Genomic DNA, 21,761 nt, shown 5'->3' with positions numbered 1-21,761 from the left:
CTTGAAACCCCTGCCTGAAGGTTGGCTGTACCCTCAATAGCTGGGTGACCTTGGCAGATAGCTCATACTCAGTTTCCCCATCTATCCATGGTAGCATCTGCCTCGCAAGGTCACTAGAAGATTAAAACTGGAGGATACACGTAACTGAGCACCACTGTGTGTCCAGCACTGTTGAAGTCCTAACCCTCAGTACCACAGAATGTGAGTGCATTGGGAGAGAATCACATCCTTAAAGGCCCTAAGTTGAAATGAGGCTGTTCCAGTCTGACTCATGTTCTTATAAGAAGGGGAAGTCTGGACACAGAGAGACACCAGGGATGTGTGCGCACAGAGGAAAGGCCACGTGAGGACACAGCAAGAAGGCAGCCGTCTGCAAGCCAAGGAGAGAGCCATCAGGAGAAACCAACCCTGTCAGAACCTTGATCTTGGACTTCCAGCCCCCAGAATGATGAGACAATAAATTTCTGTTGTTTAAGCCACCCAGTCTTATGGTACTTTGTATGGCAAAATCTGGTACACCAATGTTCACAGCAGCATTATTCGCAATCACCAACAGATGGAAATAACCCAAGTGTCCACCAACAGGTGAATGGATAAACAAAATGCAGTATATCCACACAATGGAATACCACTCAGCCATGAAAAGGAATTACTGATAAAATTTGATAGGTTCTGTAAGATGCATAAACCTTGAGAACATTGTGCTTAGTGAAATAAGCCTGTCGCAGCGAGACAAATATTGTGTGAGTCCACTTATGTCAGGGAGATGGAAAGCACATTAGTGGTCGCCAGGGGCTGGTGGGAAGAGGGAAATGAGGCGTGACTACTTAATGTGTACAGGGTGTCCTTTTGGGGGTGAAGAAATGTTTTGGAACTAGATAGAGATGGTGGTTGCACAACACTGAATGCACTAAATGCCGTGGAACTATATACTTTAAGATGGTTAATTCTATGTTATATGAATTTTACCTTAATTCTTTACAAAAATAAAGGCATACCTACATGGAAAAAAAAAAAAGATTGCCCTGCCAGGAACATACAATGCTGAGGTCCATGGCATTCTCTTATGGCAATTCAGGTCTCACACAGAGCACAAAGCCGTCTCGTGTGTGTGTGTGTGTGATGTGTGATACAAATATGCATATGATATAGCAAAATAATGAAGCGTGCACCTCACTGTCTCAACTTACCAGTGCAAACCTATGTCCAAAGCTTATCCACTCCTTTTCTATGAGAGCCTCGAATCCTTTAATGGTGCGGTAATAACTGTCCAACATCAGCATGGCCAGAGACGTCAGCTGGGATGTTCGGTCCCAACCGTCGCTGCAGTGCACCACCACCGAGGTTTTCCCAGATTCTATTTTATCAGCAATTCTTACTGCCCCAGCAAGAAGCATCTTCAGAAAAGAAGGCACATTAAACCAGGCTACATTTAATTTCTATTACAGCAAAAAGAATTCTGTGGAGAACACTGGAAGTTCAGGTCAATGAACCAAACAAGAATGCAATCAATTTAAGAATCATTAGGAAACATTACTATCTGGAGGGAAAAAAGAGAAACTTACACTAAGAAAAAAACTACAGTAGTAAATAGGGTCCTTTATCAAAGGGCCACAAAGTACTTTAAAAACCTGATCTGAGGGCTTCCCTGGTGGCGCAGTGGTTGAGAGTCTGCCTGCCGATGCAGGGGACGCGGGTTCATGCCCCGGTCCGGGAGGATCCCGCATGCCGCGGAGCGGCTGGGCCCCGTGAGCCATGGCCACTGAGCCTGCGCGTCCGGAGCCCGTGCTCCGCAATGGGGGAGGCCACAACGGTGAGAGGCCCGCATACCGCACAAAAAAAAAAAAAAAAAAAAACCCTGATCTGAGGCAAGCATTATTGCTTTCTGTTATGTCACAACCCGCCCCCCCCAACAAAGACCACAGTTTGGATGCTGCCCATGGAAACTATGAAAGCCCAAGTACACAGCAAAGATGCATTCATTTGCAATGCTAAGAAACCATCCAGATAGACAGACAGACAGATAGCTTTATGGCCCAGCTGCAGAGAAATCTTAAGCAGAAAGCACGTAAAGGATGGGCCCTCTCTGTACCCGAATGTACTCCAGCCAGTGCGTCCCGTCCACGTTGGACAGCCACCGCGCCTCCTCGATGGCCGGGTACGCGATCTCCTTCAGTTTTCGCAGCGACTCTCTCATCACGTGAATGTTGTGGATCTCCAGGAACACGAGTTCTGCGTTTGGGTATGCACTTTCACTTTCATAGCCCCCACCCTTTGCCTGTGAAAACAAAAGATATATGTCACTTCATCTGAGTTAACTTTTCTGTTCTTTCTAGTTTTAACCAGATAGAGACCATTAAAGAAGCGACAAACTCATCTGTTTATAATAAGCCTCCTACATCCTTGTATGAGTTTCCCATGGCTGTTGGAACAGAGTACCACAATCTGAGTGGCTTAAAGTGACAGAAATTTCTCCTCTCTCAGTTCTAGAGGCTGGAAGTCCAAAATCAAGGTACTGGCAGGGCCGTGTTCCCTCAGAACCCTCTTGGGGAGGACCCTTCTTTGCCTCTTCCAGCTTCTGGTGGCCCCAGGTGTTTCTGGTTTATAGATACGTTAATCTCTGCCCCATCTTCACATGGCCTTCTCCTTGTGTCTGTATCTCTTCTTATAAGGACACCAGTCAGACTGGATTAGGACCCATCCTAATTCCATATGACTTCATCTTAACTTGATTACATTTGCAAAGACCCTATTTCAAATCAGGGCCACAGTCACAGGTGCCAGGAGTTAGGGCTTCAACACATTTTTTTTTTAATGGAAACACAGTTCAACCCACAACAATCTTCCATCACCCATCATTAGTTTTGAAAACGATTAACAACTGGATCTTACACAAGGCGAATTGGGTTCTAAAACGTTCTACCATATATCTGAATAAAAAAGTTGTACTGTGGACTTCCCTGGTGATGCAGTGGTTAAGAATCCGCCTGCCAATGCAGCGGACACGAGTTCGAGCCCTGGTCCGGGAAGATCCCACATGCCGCGGAGCAAGTAAGCCTGTTCGCCACAACTACTGAGCCTGTGCTCTAGAGCCCACGAGCCACAACTACTGAGCCATGTGCCACAGATACTGAAACCCACGCACCACGACTACTGAAGCCCACGCACTTAGAGCACGTGCTCTGCAACAAGATCAGCCACCACAATGAGACGCCCGCGCACTGCAACAAAGAGTAGCCCCCACTCACCGCAACTAGAGAAAGCCTGTGTGCTGCAACGAAGACCCAACGCAGCCAAAAATATAAATAAATAAATAAATATTTTAAAAAATAAAGTTGTACTACCACAAAACTTCTATATAAAACAATTTGTAAATCCCAAACAGTGAGATTTATTTAAGTAATTTAAGTAAAATAAAATGCAAATGTAACAAAAAAGGGGGATACGGCTCACCTCTTGGTAATCTCATAACAAAATCTGGTCTACAATTAGCTTATATTTTGCAGAAGTCAACATCCAAGACACATCTGTTATGAGAATATAGAGAAATTGAAACCCTAATACATTGCTGGTAGAAATTTAAACTGTACAGTCTCTATGGAAAACAGTCTGATGGTTCCTCAAAAAGTTAAACATGGAACTACCATCTGGTCCAGAAATTCCAACTCCTGCACAACTAAAATCAGGTATTCACATGAAAACTTGTACACAACAAATCATAGCAGGAATATCCACAACAGGTATCAGGTGGAAGCAACGCAAATGTCCATCGATGAATGAGCGGATAAACTGTGCTGCATCCATACAATGGACTATTTTTCGGCCACACAAAGGCATGGAGTACTGATACATGCTACAGTATGGAGGAACCGTAGAAACATCACGCCAAGCGAAAGCAGCCAGGCACATAAAACCACACAGTGTATGACTCTATTTATATGAAGTGTCCAGAAGAAGGAAATCTACATGGAAAGTAAATTAGTGGTTGACAGGTGTTGGGGACAGGGGTTGGGGAGAGTGGAGGATGGGCGGCGACTGCCAGTGGGCACAGGGTTTCCATCTGGGGCTATGGAAGCGTTCTGGAATGAGATAGTGGTGACTGTCTCACAACGCTGTGAATAGACTAGAAGGCACTGAACTGTAAACTGTGGACTGGTCTCTGGAGGAGGAACAGAGCCCTGGGCTTTGAGTGGTGGAACTGTCTCGGGAGCAGGACGCAGAGCTCTGGAGCACGGAAGAGGGGCAGGGCGGTGGCTCTGGGGATGGCGTCCAGGGCTCAGGGACGGCGTGTGTGGTGAGGAGAGCAGTCAGGTCCAGAGCCTGCGGAAAGCCGACATTTAGGGAATGCAGAGCAAAAGAGACTGAGGAGAGCGGCCAAAGACTGGAGGATAAAGAGAAAAGGGAAGAGAGTCTTTCAAAAAGGAGACGGTACTCACTGTGTCAAAAGCTCGCGAGGTCGTGACAAGCAGGTACTCGGTGGCCTTACCATGAAGAGTCCAGGCCAAGACGGGCAGGGGGTAGGGGAACGGCGGAGCCAGCTGCGAGGGGACGGGGACGGGGACTCCGGGGAGGGCTTATCTGCACAGCTGGGACAGACTTCACGGGAAGGGGTGGGCACAAGAGCAGGGTGGGCTGAGCTGGCAGGGGGTCGGGGGAGGACGCAGCGCGGAGGCCACCCTAGTTTCCGGGCTGTGGAGGCAGGGACGGGGTGGGGGGCAGTTCCCGTCTGAGGCTGGGTGTGTTCTGTGCAGAAGGGTGGAGGACGAAGGGCGTGGGGCAGGGCCATCCAGGAGAGAAAGAGTTGTAAAGGGCTGACCCAGCCCCTGGAGGGCCCAGGAGAGGCAGGGAGCCTGGCAGGAGCCTGGGGCCCGGGGCCGGAGCCTGGGGTCCTGCTCGGCGGCCCGGGTGTGGGCCTGGGGTGGGTGGGCAGGGAGGCGGGGGTGGGGGAGTGTGCCCCGAGCCCGTGCCACAGCCATGCCGGGGGACCGGAGCCCAGCCACCGGGGGCAGAGCAGGGGCCGAGGACCTGCTCGAGCTCAGGAGCCGCAAACACGACTGGCGGGGAAAGAAGAGAATGTCGTCATCGGGTCTGGATGCGCCTGTCCTCTGGCCGGTACAGGATGACGTGAGGCGCTCTCACTCAACAGAACACTCTGAACACAAACTGTGGCCAAAGTAGCCTAGAGCCTGGTCCTGCCTGTGTGGCAGGATGATGTTTTCATAAATGATATCCTCGGTGCCCACTGAAGACACTACTGGCCGAGGGGTTAAAGGCACAGGCTTTGGTGGCACGGAGCGTGGGTTCGTCATCCCAGGTCTGCCACTCAAGTAGCTATGGGTCCTCACCATCTCTCTGCGCCCAGCTTTCTCACCGGAAAGACTCCAGGGGCTCACTGTGGGGATTAAATACTAACTAAATAAACGATCTTAATGAACGCTAATCCGTGCAAGGCTCGGTGCATGCCCCCCATACTCGGGCACTGATGTATTATAACCTCTCCCAGCACCTACCTCGAAAAGCCCCGAGCTGGGCAGGGACCCCTGAGGGAGACCTGAGGCTGGGGCAGAGGCCCCACACCCAGAAAGCACTTCAGCACGGAGGGCGTGCGTGCTCAGGGCTGGTGTTAACCAGGAGAATGTAGTTAAAGCCAGTTTGTTGCCTGGAAACTGATTACTAAAGCTCCAAACAAGACAAATGACAATCAGAAAATGGGCTCATGGGAGAAAAAGGGCATGAGTGCCTACTCCGTGCTAGGACAGAGAGCAGGCGCCCGGAGGGCTGGAGACAGAGGAGGGGGAAGGAGGGGGAGAAGGGGCCCCACCTATACCCCAGCAGAAACAGGGGCAGGGGGCTCAGAAAGTTCTGAAAGACTCGAACCTGCTGGCCAGGCCTCTCTCTATGGGGGCAAAGCAGGGTTCCAGAAGGAAGCCAGCGATGTTTGGACACTGTTCCCCACTGGCCCCCAAGTCCCCAAGGATCAGCTCATAGCAGCAGTGGCGGCAGGGCCATCCTCAACCCTCAGGGAGAAGAAAGCCTAACACCGCTTGGGACGGAGGCAGCTGAAGGATGGACTCGGGTTCGTGATTTCAAGCCAGCTGCTCAGCACCTGGTGAAGGCCCGCCAGGATGCCGATCCTAGGCAGCAGGGAGGATTCCCAGGTGAGAAAAGCAAAGCCTCAGAGAGGGCTGGCAACTCCCAAAGGCAGCAAGTGGCAGGACAGGTTTCCCATGCCCTCAGACTCCGAAGTCCACACACCTCCCCCAAGACGTTGCAGACTGAGCGTTTGAATCCCCCGAAATTCCCATGTTGAAACCTGAATTCCCGATGGGATGGTGTTAGAATGTGTGGCCTCTGGGAAAGATTAGGTGATGAAGGAGGCAGCCTCACGATGGGATTAGTGCCCCTCCCAGAAGAGACGGCACAGAGCTTGCCCCTTTCTGCTCTGGCAGTGTGAGGACACAGCAAGAACGGGGCTGTCTACAGCCAGGAAGTGGGCTCTCACCACGCACTGAATCTGCTGGTGCCTTGATCTTAGACTTCCAGCTTCCAGAGCTTTGAGAAATAAATATTGCTGTTTATAAGCTACCCAGCCTATGATATTTAGTTACAGCTGTCCAAGCTAAGACACCCCTCCCCCTAGTTCTCTCCTGGACACTCCTCCTCTCCTGGCATCTGGGACCTCTCCCTTCTTCTCTGCGGTCTCCTCCCGACCACCTGGAGCACCCTTTCCTTCACTGAGTTCCTCTCTTACCCTCCACAGACAGCATTTCAGGCGGTCTGGTGCCTGGCCCCGCCCACGTGGCCTAGGCTCCTTAGGTAACTTCATCCCCTCCCCTCCAAGGCTGCAACCTCCACTCGACCTCCAACCTGACCTTTTTCTGAGCTCCAGAGCTTTACTGTCCCCACACAGGCTCCTCAACTGCAACAGGTTAAAATGAAATTCCTTGCCTGCATCTTCACTTTCTCGAGAAGAAAGTTGACTTGAAACCCTCCATAATGGAGTCTGGACTTTTGAATTAACATACAATGCCACTCACCATCGGGTCCTCCATTGAGAGACGACCCCGCCCACCAGCCAGCAGCTCTTTGTTCCAGTCGGGGAGGAGAAGACCCAGAGACACAATGAGGGGGAGGCTGTGGGAAGACAGGGGCAGGGACTGGAGGGCGGTAGCCATGTGCACAGAGGAGCCACCAGAAGCCCAAAAACGCAGGGAATGGATCTCCCCGGAAGCCTTCAGAAGGAGCACAGTGCTGCCAGATGCCAGAACTGTGCGAGAATAAATGTGTGCTGTTTTAAGCCGCCAAGTTTGTGGTCATTGGTTCAGCACCTCAGGAAACTCACGCGCTGCCCATCTTTCTCCCCACCCTGGTCCTCTCCCAGCTTCCCCGACTCAGTAGCTGACACCACCACTCAGTGCCAGGCCAGACCCCGGGGCAGGGTGGGGCTAGCCTCTCAGCATCCTATACTGATACACCCGGCACTGTGCATTCTCCTCACACAATTTCAATCCTTACGCAGCCCTCTCTACATGAGAGACTGTAGGGGAGACACCTCCCCTGTTACAGAAGAGGCTTCTGGAGAGGTTAAGTAACTTGCTCAGGGTTCTATCGAGCACTAAGTGACAGAGCAGGGAGGAAACCCCACATGTAACTGAACACAAAGCTGAGGGTTCTCACTACCCTGGTCTCTTAGGCTGGTCTGGATACACTGAGGTTTTGTTACCTGGGAGACAGCCAAGAGGGGATGCCAACCAGACGACGGGATGGAAATCCCATCTGGACCTCAGGAGGGATCAGAGCATGATAGAAACTTGGGTGGCAAACTGAACACACAGGGAGTGTTGAGAATCAGGGCACTGGAGGAGATGGCCCAGCGAGACTGGGCAAAGGAGAAAAGAGGACCCCAGACTGGGTTCCAGGCGTGCTGCCATCTGCCAGTTGGGAAGAGAGAGAGGAAGCAGTGAAGGAGGCTGAGCCGGCCAGGGTACAGAGAGGGGGTGGTCCAGGGCAGAGATGTCATGAGAGTCAAGAGAATGGGGCCGTCCACTCCAGGTCAGTAGCAGAGATGGCAAACTTGACCCAAAAGCTTTCTCTGGGACAGGCACCCATGCAACCTTCACATCCACCCCAGGAAGGAGGTGTGCTGCCGCTCCCAGTTCAGATGAGGGGATCGTGGTCTAGAGAGATGCAGTAACTGCCCACGGTCAGGTGCAAACAACCACGCTGCCTCCACACTCCCACGGAGCACGCTGCACGCCCCCCGCTACCCCGCCTCACGGTGGGGGCCGCTTGGCAGGCACGTGCCTCAAGGGCCATGGGCGCACCTGACGGCTTGTTTGCTCTTTGAAGTAAGAGGGAAGGGATCCTCCCGAGAGTGAGACAGGGGGCGCAAGACGTTGGCTCTTTGGAGACTGTGGTCAACGATGGACTCATCAGTGAGCAAAGAAGGGGCACAAGCTGCCAAGAGAAACAAAGACCCCCAAGCACTGCTTAGGGGGACACGGCGGGGGAACCCTCAGACACCCCCCTTCTTGCCATTCTCATGAATGGCATGCTCTGGCGCACCGCTGAAGGGGCCTCGTGCTGTCTAGAGTGCCCTGCCCGTCTCATCCCGCTGATCACCCAGGGCCAGCTCAAACGCCACCTCCTCTGTGAAGCCTCGCCCAGCGGCACGAGCTCCCCCGGAACACCGAGCTGGCACCTCCTACATGTAGCCTCGTCTGTCCTGGTGTTTCCCCCAGCACCTTGTCCCTAGTACATGCTCATTGCATGTTGATTACCCGAGCATCACCTTACAGGTAGGCATGAGATGGTAAGGGCTGTGGCCACCATCCTCATACCTGAGACTCCTTGTGGAGGGGTCAGGACTCTGACTGCCAGAGGCCTGCCTGCAGGACCACACTCTCAGCAAGTCATTTGCGGGAAACAGAAATGACACCGTTCAGAGCCCTTCCCGTTGGAAAGCGGGTACTGGAGGCTTGACAGCACAGCCTGGGCCTCTTCAGCTGGTGGGGATCAGATGGGAGCTGGGTGCGGATGGCAACTTTGTGTATCTGCCTTGTTTCACATAGCTGACTCCAATCTAACAGAACTTCAGGCAGATATGAAGTAATCAAGCAATCACCATAGTTCACAGGTTAAAGGGACTTCCAAGGGCCTCATGATTCTTTCATTAAAATACTTACTAGATTCTCTAGGCGATCATTCTCTTTCTGGGTCTTTACTTAATTAGTTCAGCAGACAGGATTGTGGAGGGGCAATGAGACGACAGTATTCCCAAGGGCTAGGGACCCAGGAGGCCCAGCTGTGGGCTACACCGCAAGAGTCCACCTTCCCTGGGCTATTTGAATGGCATGATGACTTACAAACAGTACAGGAGAAAAACTTCTGCAGCAGTATCAATAATGTACCTTGTTGGTGCTGGCGACCTTGTTTTGCCGGGCATCAAAGATGATGAGTTTGTGAGCCTGTGCATTAGCATCCATTATCGTTTGCAAGTACTTCTCATCTTCCTTGCAGCGTTTATCATTGGGACCCACAAGTGGCTGGCTGCAACGGGTAATCGTTGCCTGACTTTCTGGATGAATCCATGACAACACCTAGTGTTTGAAAGCCATAAATATTAGTACGGTCCTAAAATAATACGTGCTCTAATGACCAGGTAGTGAAAACAAGTTCTCTTCTCAAGCACAGCTGCTTCAGCATATTTTCCTCAAAGGGGAGGAGTCAGCCTGAGGACAGCGTGATAGTGGCCCTGGGACTCAATGTTTGGGTCAGGCTGAAAGAAGTCTGACTAAATGAGCTCTAAGAATCCCCGTCTACCTTTAAAATTCTATGATTCTAAGAAAACCAGAGACTAAGTCAAACTATGACTGACATCAAGCCCCATTTCTATTTGATTGACTAGTTTTATTTTGTCTCCTAATTTAAAAACACCTTTGGATCTCAATAGTGGCATACGTGGCCATATGAGGACAAAGTAAATATACAGTCTCTTAATGAAATCTAAAGCTAAGCCCCCAAACCTCCCATTTTCCTTCAGCAGCCAAGTGACTCAGGGTTATACCAGAGCACAAACTCGGGTCTCAAAATCGTTCGCTCCCTGCTTCACTGTGGTGACAGAATCCTGGGTGTACACATATATCCAAACTCATCAGATTGTATCCATTAAACACATGGAGGTTTTTTATATATCAACAAAGTTGTTTAAAAAACTTCACCCCCTGCTGGCTGCTGTCTACTTTTGCAATGGTGCCCCTTCCAGTATAGGTAGAGCCTTGCACTCAGTATCTAAGAAAGAATGCATTTTCTCAAGGATGATTCACTAAGTTTTTTCTGTCTTGCTTTTTTCCATATTAGATCGAATACAGTACACGTTTATATCTAAATGACAATGTTTATTACTTACTGGGATTCTGCCTTTTGCTCGAAACGCTGCCACTTTTGAAAGGTCGTCATCTTTTACACTAGTTGGCACGACAATGATGGCGGGGTAGGTGTCACAGAGCTCATAATTACTGTTTACTTTGGATATTTTCCAACTCTCATTTGGCAAGCCCTGCAGGGTGTCAGAGGAAAGTCAGGGGGTGGAGAGGAGCACACTTTTACACTTTCAAAAAGTACTAAGCATGAACCACATCCATTTCTTCTTTTCTTTTCTTTTTTTCCAAAAATTTATTTATTAATTTTTTTGGCCATGGCATGTGGGATCTTAGTTCCCCGACCAGGGATCAAACCCGAGCCCTCTGCAGTGGAAGCGTGGAGTCTTAACCACTTGACCGCTAGGGAAGTCCCCATTTCTTATTTTTTACTAAAATCCATTTGTAATTCATTGTTCATTGCTACTTAAAAGTTTAAATATACATTTATTTGATATAACCCATTTCCTACCTAATTCATTAAAAAAAAACCTAATGAAGCATAATTTCCAAACATACTAAAACATGAAAATTGTATACTTGAATCCCAGTCGTATGCATTTCTTGTCATGTTTTCTATAACAAATGAGCATAGTGCTGTTCTTAAAAATACCCATGGAAGTCATTTAGAGAAGCAGAAAGTTCTTAAAAATGTCTAAAATAAGGAATATAAAATCACCATACCAAATATAAGGTGCAGGCAAAGAGTAAATGTCATGAAAATAACGTCTTGTTGGAATATCTTCAAACTAACAATGCACTAAAGAGCTTCTAGGTATAGGAACACCTCATCAGACTGATGTAGCCATGCCATATACTTAAAATCTAACTTAAACCACTGGTTTTGATCCTTACTCATTAATTTGCTACCAGAATATGTAATAAAAACCATCTGGCTGGTTTGGTTTGTCAACCCCCGTCCCTGTACTCCACTTGCACTCTGGAAAAAGGAAGAACAAACAGTGCCATAACCAAAGGTTTGGTATGGGGAGAACGGACATCCAGAGCTGAAGAACCCACAAGCCAAGTGAGTTACACCCATGGACAACTTGTTTCAAAAGGTTTCTTCTCCACTACATTTCTACCCTTTTAGGAAAAACATGCTCAACCTATTATTTCCCGATTGATAAGCAACACACTTTACCTGTCTTTTATATTCAGATACTGGATCATAAATTTTCCATCCATTCACTGGAAATTTTTCTTTATAGTTGAATGCAAAGAGTGTCTGGATACAAAACCACAAAATACATATGTCAGCATTTCTTTGCTATGTCATATGCCTGCTATTAAAGCTTTTCATTCAGTTATGAGCTGAATGTATTAAGATTCCTACTTTAATCTGTAAATTTTGAAGCAACAAGTTGGCAGTTTTCTTCATCCTACACAGAACTGACAAATTTAAAATATTCTAATATTAGTTACCAACAGAGAGAAAACAGATAAAGGAAACCTCTGGAAGAAAGAACAGTTAAACATGAAATTTTTACACCTCTGTGAAGGCATTTAGACCCACACATAAAAAGATTTATTTTGGTGTACGTACCTGCCCATTGGAAAGAGGAAATGCATGTTTGTTGAGGTTATCAAATATCCCTAGTTTACTCTGTTCTTCCTGTTTATAAGCAAGTCGCAAGTTCCTCATATCCTGTTAAACAATTAGCAAAACTCGTTTATTCAACATGTATTGAGTACCTATGAAGTAGACACCACACTATGAAGAAATAAATAAAATATTTTTATTCATTTCTCATGAAACATAGTCGGCCCTCCCTATCTGCAGGCTGCACATCCACAGATTCAACTAAGCATGGATCAAAAACACTGGGGGAAAAGTTCCAGAAAGTTCCAAAACACAAAACTTGAATTAGCAGAGTGCCAACAACTACCTACATAGCATTGACATTGTATTAGGTATTATAAATAATCTAGAGATAATGTAAAGTACACAGGAGAATGTGCGTAGGCTCTATACAAATACTAACGCCATTTTATATAAGGAGAATTAAGCGCCCCAAATTTTGGTATTTGCTGGGGGGAGGGGGGTGTCCTGTAACCAATCACCAGTGGATACCGAGGCAATTCGCAAAGCACCTCCAACAAGATAATAAAAGATTAAGTGAGAAAATTGGAACAAAGGAGACGTGTTGGGGAAAAACCTCATCAGATGGAACCAAGAATAAGCTTAGTACATAAAAGACATGCCATCAAGTCCTGTGCACTTACTTGCTAAAGGTGTGCTATAGAATCAATCAGTTGTGGGCTTTAAGTTGCTAAAAGAGTCAATTACGGAATTCACACCATCCATCAAATAGAAATGCGACAGAGGTTTCTCCTCTGAACTCAAAGCAAGGACTCTGTGTCATGTATGGCCCTCAGTGACTTTCTTACAGAAATTATAATGCTGTTTCTCAAGATCGGTTTCTGAAAGCACCCTGCCATGCAAGCTGCCAGCCGAAAGATCAAGTGGAAGTTTTCAGGAGCAATGCCAACGAGGGGGCTCTGACAGTGCAGTTTCTTCCTGGGACTGATCTCAGCACTACCCCCTGACCTTTCTAAACCTACGTCGTTAGCTAAACACAAAAATCTCATTCTTCTTTAACCTTACATCAAATTTGAAAATAAATATGACTACAAACAAATTAAACCAAGAGCAATTGGGGAAGTGAGGAAGTTACTGTTGTGATATTATTTCTAACACCGAAAGAATGGAAATAGTAACTTAAATGTCCATAAATAAACAGGGTCTGGCTAGAGATTACTACAAGCAACTGTATGCCAATAAAATGGACAACCTGGAAGAAATGGACAAATTCTTAGAAATGCACAACTTTCTGAGACTGAACGAGGAAGAAACAAAATATTAACAGACTAATCAGAAGCACTGAAATTGAAACTGTGATTAAAAATCTTCCAACAAACAGAAGCCCAGGACCAGGGGGCTTCCCAGGCGAATTCTATCAAACATTTAGAGAAGAGCTAACACCTATCCTTCTCAAACTCTTCCAAAATATAGCAGAGGGAGGAACACTCCCAAACTCATTCTACAAGGCCACCATCACCCTGATACCAAAACCAGACAAGGATGTCACAAAGAAAGAAAACTACGGGCCAATATCACTGATGAACATAGATGCAAAAATCCTCAACAAAATACTAGCAAACAGAATCGAACAGCACATTAAAAGGATCATACACCATGATCAAGTGGGGTTTATCCCAGGAATGCAAGGATTCTTCAATATACGCAAATCAATCAATGTGATACACCATATTAACAAATTGAAGGAGAAAAACCATATGATCAGCTCAATAGATGCAGAGAAAGCTTTCGACAAAATTCAACACCCATTTATAATAAAAACCCTCCAGAAAGTAGACACAGAGGGAACTTACCTCAACATAATAAAGGCCATATATGACAAACCCACAGCCAACATCATCCTCAGTGGTGAAAAACTGAAACCACCTCCACTAAGATCAGGAACAAGACAAGGTTGCCCACTCTCACCACTATTATTCAACATAGTTTTGGAAGTTTTAGCCACAGCAATCAGAGAAGAAAAAGAAATAAAAGGAATCCAAATTGGAAAAGAAGAAGAAAAGCTGTCACTGTTTGCAGATGACATGATACTATACACAGAGAATCCTAAAGATGCTACCAGAAAACTACTAGAGCTAATCAATGAATTTGGTAAAGTAGCAGGATACAAAATTAATGCACAGAAATCTCTAGCATTCCTATACACTAATGATGAAAAATCTGAAAGTGAAATTAAGAAAACACTCCCATTTACCATTGCAACAAAAAGCATAAAATATCTGGGAATAAACCTACCTAAGGAGACAAAAGACCTGTATGCAGAAAACTATAATACACTGTTGAAATTAATTAAAGATGATACAAAGAGATGGAGACATATACCATGTTCTTGGATTGGAAGAATCAACATTGTGAAAATGACTCTACTACCCAAAGCAATCTATAGATTCAACGCAATCCCTATCAAACTACCACTGGTGCTTTTCACAGAACTAGAACAAAAAATTTTACAATTTGTATGGAAACACAAAAGACCCTGAATAGCCAAAGCAATCCTGAGAAAGAAAAACGAAGCTGGAGGAATCAGGCTCCCTGACTTCAGACTATACTACAAAGCTACAATAGTCAAGACAGCATGGCACTGGCACAAAAACAGAAATATAGATCAATGGAACAGGATAGAAAGCCCAGAGATAAACCCACACACATATGGTCACCTTATCTTTGATAAGAGAGGCAAGAATATACAGTGGAGAAAAGACAGCCTCGGGGGACCTTGAAGATGGCGGAAGAGTAAGACGCGGAGATCACCTTCCTCCCCACAGATACACCAGAAATACATCTACACGTGGAACAACTCCTACAGAACACCTACTGAAGGCTGGCAGAAGACCTCAGACCTCCCAAAAGGCAAGAAACTCCCCACGTACATGGGTAGGGCAAAAGAAAAAAAGAAAAAACAGAGACAAAAGAATAGGGACGGCACCTGCACCAGTGGGAGGGAGCTGTGAAGGAGGAAAAGGTTCCACACACTAGGAAGCCCCTTCGTGGGCGGAGACTGCGGGAGGCGGAGGGGGGAGCTTCGAAGCCACAGAGGAGTGCACAGCAACGGGTGCGGAGGGCAAAGCGGGGAGATTCCCGCACAGAGGATCGGTGCCGACCGGCACTCACCAGCCCGAGAGGCTTGTCTGCTCACCCGCCGGGGCGGGCGGGGCTGCGAGCTGAGGCTCTGAGGCTCGGGTTTCGGTTTCGGACGGAGCGCAGGGAGAGGACTGGGGTTGGCGGCTTGAACATAGCCTGAAGGGGTTGGTGCACCACAGCTAGCCGGGAGGGACTCCGGGGAAAAGTCTGCACCTGCCGAAGAGGCAAGAGACTTTTTCTTCCCTCTTTGTTTCCCGGTGCGTGAGGAGAGGGGTTTAAGAGCGCTGCTTAAAGGAGCTCCAGAGACGGGCGGGAGCCGCGGCTAAAAGCGCGGACCCCAGAGACGGGCGGGAGACGCTAAGGCTGCTGCTGCCGACACCAAGGGGCCTGTGTGCGAGCACAGGCCACTCTCCACACCCCTCTTGCGCGGAACCTGTGCAGCCCGCCACTGCCAGGTTCCCGGGATCCAGGGACAACTTCCCCGGGAGAACGCACGGCGGGCCTCAGGCTGGTGCAAAGTCACGCCGGACTTTGCCGCCGCAGGCCCGCCCCGCACTCCGTGCCCCTCCCTCCCCGCCGGCCTGAGTGCGCCCCCGAATCAGCGGCTCCTTTAACCCCGTCCTGTCTGAGCACAAAACAGACGCCCTCCAGCGACCTACACGCAGAGGCAGGGCCAAATCCAAAGCTGAGCCCCTGGGAGCTGTGAGAACAAAGAAGAGAAAGGGAAATCTCTCCCAGCAGCCTCAGGAGCAGCGGATTAAAGCTCCACAACCAACTTGATGTACCTGCATCTGTGGAATACCTGAATAGACAACCAATCATCCCAAATTGAGGAGGTGGACTTTAGAGCAAGATCTATGATTTTTTTCCGTTTTCCTCTTTTTGTGAGTGTGTATGTGTACGCTTCTGTGTGAGATCTTGTCTGTTTAGTCTTGCTTCCACCATTTGTCCTAGGGTTCTATCCGTCCATGGTTTTTTTAAAAATTTTTTTTCTTAATAATCAATTTTAATTTTAATAACGTTATTATACTTTACCTTCGTTCTTTCTTTCTTTCTTTCCTTCCTTCCTTCCCTCCTTTGGACAACGAATCATCCCAAATTGAGGAGGTGGTCTCTGACAGCAAGATTTAGGATTTTTCCCCCTTTACCTCTTTTAGTGAGGGTGTATGTGTATGCTCCTGTGTAAGATTTTGTCTGTACAGCTTTGCTTCCAACATCTGTCCTAAGGTTCTATCCGTCCCTTTTTTTTTTTAAATAAGAATTTTTTAATTCAATAACTTTATTATACTTTATTTTATTTTTACTGTATCTTCTTTCTTTCTGTTTTTCCTTCTTTCCTTCCTTCCTTCCTTCCTCCCTCCCTCCCTCCTTTCTTTCTTTCTTGCCTTCTTTCCTTCTTTGCTTCTTTCTTTCTTTCTTCCTTCCTTCCCTCCTTTCCTTCTTTCTTTCCTCATACTTCTACTAATTCCCTCTACTTTTTCTCCCTTTTATTCTGAGCCGTGTGGATGAAAGGCTCTTGGTGCTCCAGCCAGGAGTCAGGGCTCTGCCTCTGAGGTAGGAGAGCCAGTTTCAGGACACTGGTCCACAAGAGACCTCCCAGCTCCACATAATATCAAATGGCGAAAATCTCCCAGAGACCTCCATCTTAACACCAGCACCCAGCTTCACTCAACGACCAGCAAGCCACAGTGCTGGACAACCTATGCCAAACAACTAGCAAAACAGGAACACAACCCCACCCATTAGCAGAGAGGCTGCCTAAAATCATAATAAGGCCACAGACACCCCAAAACACACCACCAGACGTGAACCTGCCCACTAGAGAGACAAGATCCAGCCTTATCCACCACAACACAGGCACTAGTCCCCTCCACCAGGAAGCCTACACAACCCACTGAACCAACCTTAGCCACTGGAGACAGACATCAAAAACAGCGGGAACTACGAACCTGCAGTCTGCAAAAAGGAGACCCCAAACACAGTAAGATAAGCAAAATGAGAAGACAGAAAGACACACAGCAGATGAAGGAGCAAGGTAAAAATGCGCCAGACCTAACAAATGAAGAGAAAATAGCCAGTCTACCTGAAAAAGAATTCAGAATAATGATAGTAAGGATGATCCGAAATCTTGGAAATAGAATGGACAAAATGCAAGAAACAGTTAACAATGACCTAGAAGAAATAAAGATGAAACAAGCAACGATGAACAACACAATAAATGAAATTAAAAGTACTCTAGATGGGATCAATAGCAGAATAACTGAGGCAGAAGAACGGATAAGTGACCTGGAAGATAAAATAGTGGAAATAACTACTGCAGAGCAGAATAAAGAAAAAAGAATGAAAAGAACTGAGGACAGTCTCAGAGACCTCTGGGACAACATTAAACGCACCAACATTCGAATTATAGGGGTTCCAGAAGAAGAAGAGAAAAAGAAAGGGACTGAGAAAATATTTGAAGAGATTAGAGTTGAAAACTTCCCTGACATGGGAAAGGAAATAGTTAATCAAGTCCAGGAAGCACAGAGAGTCCCATACAGGATAAATCCAAGCAGAAATACGCCAAGACACATATTAATCAAACTGTCAAAAATTAAATACAAAGAAAGCACATTAAAAGCAGCAAGGGAAAAACAACAAATAACACACAAGGGAATCCCCATAAGGTTAACAGCTGATCTCTCAGCAGAAACCCTACAAGCCAGAAGGGAGTGGCAGGACATACTGAAAGTGATGAAGGAGAAAAACCTGCAGCCAAGACTACTCTACCCAGCAAGGATCTCATTCAGATTTGATGGAGAAATTAAAACCTTTACAGACAAGCAAAAGCTGAGAGAGTTCAGCACCACCAAACCAGCTTTACAACAAATGCTAAACGATCTTCTCTAGGCAAGAAACACAAGAGAAGGAAAAGACCTATAATAACGAACCCCAAACAATTTAGAAAATGGGAATAGGAACATACATATCGATAATTACCTTAAATGTAAATGGACTAAATGCTCCCACCAAAAGACACAGATTAGCTGAATGGATACAAAAACAAGACCCTTATATATGCTGTCTACAAGAGACCCACTTCAGACCTAGAGACACATACAGACTGAAAGTAAGGGGATGGAAAAAGGTATTCCATGCAAATGGAAACCAAAAGAAAGCTGGAGTAGCAATTCTCATATCAGATAAAGTAGACTTTAAAATAAAGACTATTAGAAGAGACAAAGAAGGACACTACATAATGATCAAGGGATCGATCCAAGAAGAAGATATAACAATTGTAAATATTTATGCACCCAACATAGGAGCACCTCAATACATAAGGCAAATACTAACAGCCATAAAAGGGGAAATGGACAGTAACACATTCATAGTAGGGGACTTAAACACCCCACTTTCACCCATGGACAGATCATCCAAAATGAAAATAAATAAGGAAACACAAGCTTTAAATGATACATTAAACAAGATGGACTTAATTGATATTTATAGGACACTCCATCCAAAAACAACAGAATACACATTTTTCTCAAGTGCTCATGGAACATTCTCCAGGATAGATCATATCTTGGGTCACAAATCAAGTCTTGGTAAATTTAAGAAAATTGAAATTGTATCAAGTATCTTTTCTGACCACAACGCCATGAGACTAGATATCAATTACAGGAAAAGATCTGTAAAAAAAATACAAACACATGGAGGCTAAACAATACACTACTTACAATGAAGTGATCACTGAAGAAATCAAAGAGGAAATCAAAAAATACCTAGAAACAAATGACAATGGAGACACAATGACCCAAAACCTGTGGGATGCAGCAAAAGCAGTTCTAAGGGGGAAGTTTATAGCAATACAAGCCCACCTTAAGAAGCAGGAAACATCTCGAATAAACAACCTAACCTTGCACCTCAAGCAATTAGAGAAAGAACAACAAAAAAAACCCAAAGCTAGCAGAAGGAAAGAAATCATAAAAATCAGATCAGAAATAAATGAAAAAGAAATGAAGGAAACAATAGCAAAGATCAATAAAACTAAAGGCTGGTTCTTTGAGAAGATAAACAAAATAGATAAACCACTAGCCAGACTCATCAAGAAAAAAAGGGAGAAGACTCAAATCAATAGAATTAGAAATGAAAAAGGAGAAGTAACAACTGACACTGCAGAAATAAAAGAGATCATGAGAGATTACTACAAGCAACTCTATGCCAATAAAATGGACAATCTGGAAGAAATGGACAAATTCTTAGAAATGCACAACCTGCCAAGACTGAATCAGGACGAAATAGAAAATATGAACAGACCAATCACAAGCACTGAAATTGAAACTGTGATTAAAAATCTTCCAACAAACAAAAGCCCAGGACCAGATGGCTTCACAGGCGAATTCTATCAAACATTTAGAGAAGAGCTAACACCTATCCTTCTCAAACCCTTGCAAAATATAGCAGAGGGAGGAACACTCCCAAACTCCTTCTACGAGGCCACCATCACCTTGATACCAGAACCAGACAAGGATGTCACAAAGAAAGAAAACTACAGGCCAATATCACTGATGAACATAGATGCAAAAATCCTCAACAAAATACTAGCAAACAGAATCCAACAGCACATTAAAAGGATCATACACCATGATCAAGTGGGGTTTATTCCAGGAATGCAAGGATTCTTCAATATACGCAAATCTATCAATGTGATAAACCATATTAACAAATTGAAGGAGAAAAACCATATGATCATCTCAATAGATGCAGAGAAAGCTTTTGACAAAATTCAACACCCATTTATGATAAAAACCCTGCAGAAAGTAGGCATAGAGGGAACTTTCCTCAACGTAATAAAGGCCATATATGACAAGCCCACAGCAAACATCATCCTCAATGGTGAAAAACTGAAAGCATTTCCACTAAGATCAGGAACAAGACAAGGTTGCCCACTCTCACCACTCTTATTCAACATAGTTTTGGAAGTTTTAGCCACAGCAATCAGAGAAGAAAAGGAAATAAAAGGAATCCTAATCGGAAAAGAAGAAGTAAAGCTGTCACTGTTTGCAGATGACATGATCCTATACATAGAGAATCCTAAAGATGCTACCAGAAAACTACTAGAGCTAATCAATGAATTTGGTAAAGTGGCAGGATACAAAATTAATGCACAGAAATCTCTGGCATTCCTATATACTAATGATGAAAAATCTGAAAGTGAAATCAAGAAAACACTCCCATTTACCATTGCAACAAAAAGAATAAACTATCTAGGAATAAACCTACCTAAGGAGACAAAAGACCTGTATGCAGAAACTTATCAGACACTGATGAAAGAAATTAAAGATGATACAAATAGATGGAGAGATATACCATGTTCTTGGATTGGAAGAATCAACATTGTGAAAATGACTCTACTACCCAAAGCAATCTATAGATTCAATGCAATCCCTATCAAACTACCACTGGCATTTTTCACAGAACTAGAACAAAAAATTTTGCAATTTGTATGGAAACACAAAAGACCCCGAATAGCCAAAGCAATCTTGAGAACGAAAGAAGGAACTGGAGGAATCAGGCTTCCTGACTTCAGACTATACTACAAAGCTACAGTTATCAAGACGGTATGGTACTGGCACAAAAACAGAAAGATAGATCAATGGAACAGGATAGAAAGCCCAGAGATAAACCCACGCACATATGGACACCTTATCTTTGATAAAGGGGGCAGTAATGTACAGTGGAGAAAGGACAGCCTCTTCACTAAGTGGTGCTGGGAAAACTGGACAGGTACATGTAAAAGTATAGGATTAGATCACTCCCTAACACCATACACAAAAATAAGCTCAAAATGGATTAAAGACCTAAATGTAAGGCCAGACACTATCAAACTCTTAGAGGAAAACATAGGCAGAACACTCTATGACATAAATCACAGCAAGATCCTTTCTGACCCACCTCCTAGAGTAATGGAAATAAAAACAAAAATAAACAAATGGGACCTAATGAAACTTCAAAGCTTTTGCACAGCAAAGGAAACCATAAACAAGACCAAAAGACAACCCTCAGAATGGGAGAAAATATTTGCAAATGAAGCAACCGACAAAGGATTAATCTCCAAAATTTACAAGCAGCTCATGCAGCTCAATAACAAAAAAACAAACAACCCAATCCAAAAATGGGCAGAAGACCTAAATAGACATTTCTCCAAAGAAGATATACAGACTGCCAACAAACACATGAAAGAATGCTCAACATCATTAATCATTAGAGAAATGCAAATCAAAACTACAATGAGATATCATCTCACACCAGTCAGAATGGCCATCATCAAAAAATCTAGAAACAATAAATGCTGGAGAGGGTGTGGAGAAAAGGGAACACTCTTGCACTGCTGGTGGGAATGTGAATTGGTTCAGCCACTATGGAGAACAGTATGGAGGTTCCTTAAAAAACTACAAATAGAACTACCATATGACCCAGCAATCCCACTACTGGGCATATACCCTGAGAAAACCAAAATTCAAAAAGAGTCATGTACCAAAATGTTCATTGCAGCTCTATTTACAATAGCCCGGAGATGGAAACAACCTAAGTGCCCATCATCGGATGAATGGATAAAGAAGATGTGGCACATATATACAATGGAATATTACTCAGCCGTAAAAAGAAACGAAATT

At 45.3% G+C, this 21,761-nt stretch overlaps 1 protein-coding gene across 2 annotated transcripts in view; it reads right to left on the bottom strand.

The window, feature by feature from the left end:
- MTMR1 (myotubularin related protein 1) overlaps positions 1 to 21,761 on the bottom strand; it is a gene marked incomplete at its 5' end in the record, with an annotated part of 77,866 nt that overhangs the window by 25,374 nt on the left and 30,731 nt on the right. For both annotated transcript variants that reach the window (XM_082865411.1, XM_082865412.1), the window contains 6 exons: positions 1,191 to 1,397; positions 2,093 to 2,278; positions 9,411 to 9,599; positions 10,409 to 10,558; positions 11,563 to 11,646; positions 11,965 to 12,066. In XM_082865411.1, the coding sequence (XP_082721537.1) occupies positions 1,191 to 1,397; positions 2,093 to 2,278; positions 9,411 to 9,599; positions 10,409 to 10,558; positions 11,563 to 11,646; positions 11,965 to 12,066 (918 nt within the window). The remainder of the gene's footprint in view (positions 1 to 1,190; positions 1,398 to 2,092; positions 2,279 to 9,410; positions 9,600 to 10,408; positions 10,559 to 11,562; positions 11,647 to 11,964; positions 12,067 to 21,761) is intronic.

The sequence above is a fragment of the Leucopleurus acutus genome, assembly GCF_964270905.1.
Source record: "Leucopleurus acutus genome assembly, chromosome: X".
NCBI lineage: Eukaryota > Metazoa > Chordata > Mammalia > Artiodactyla > Delphinidae > Leucopleurus > Leucopleurus acutus.
The sequence above is the reverse complement of the archived record's forward strand: the minus strand, read 5'-3'. Positions and strand labels throughout refer to the sequence as shown.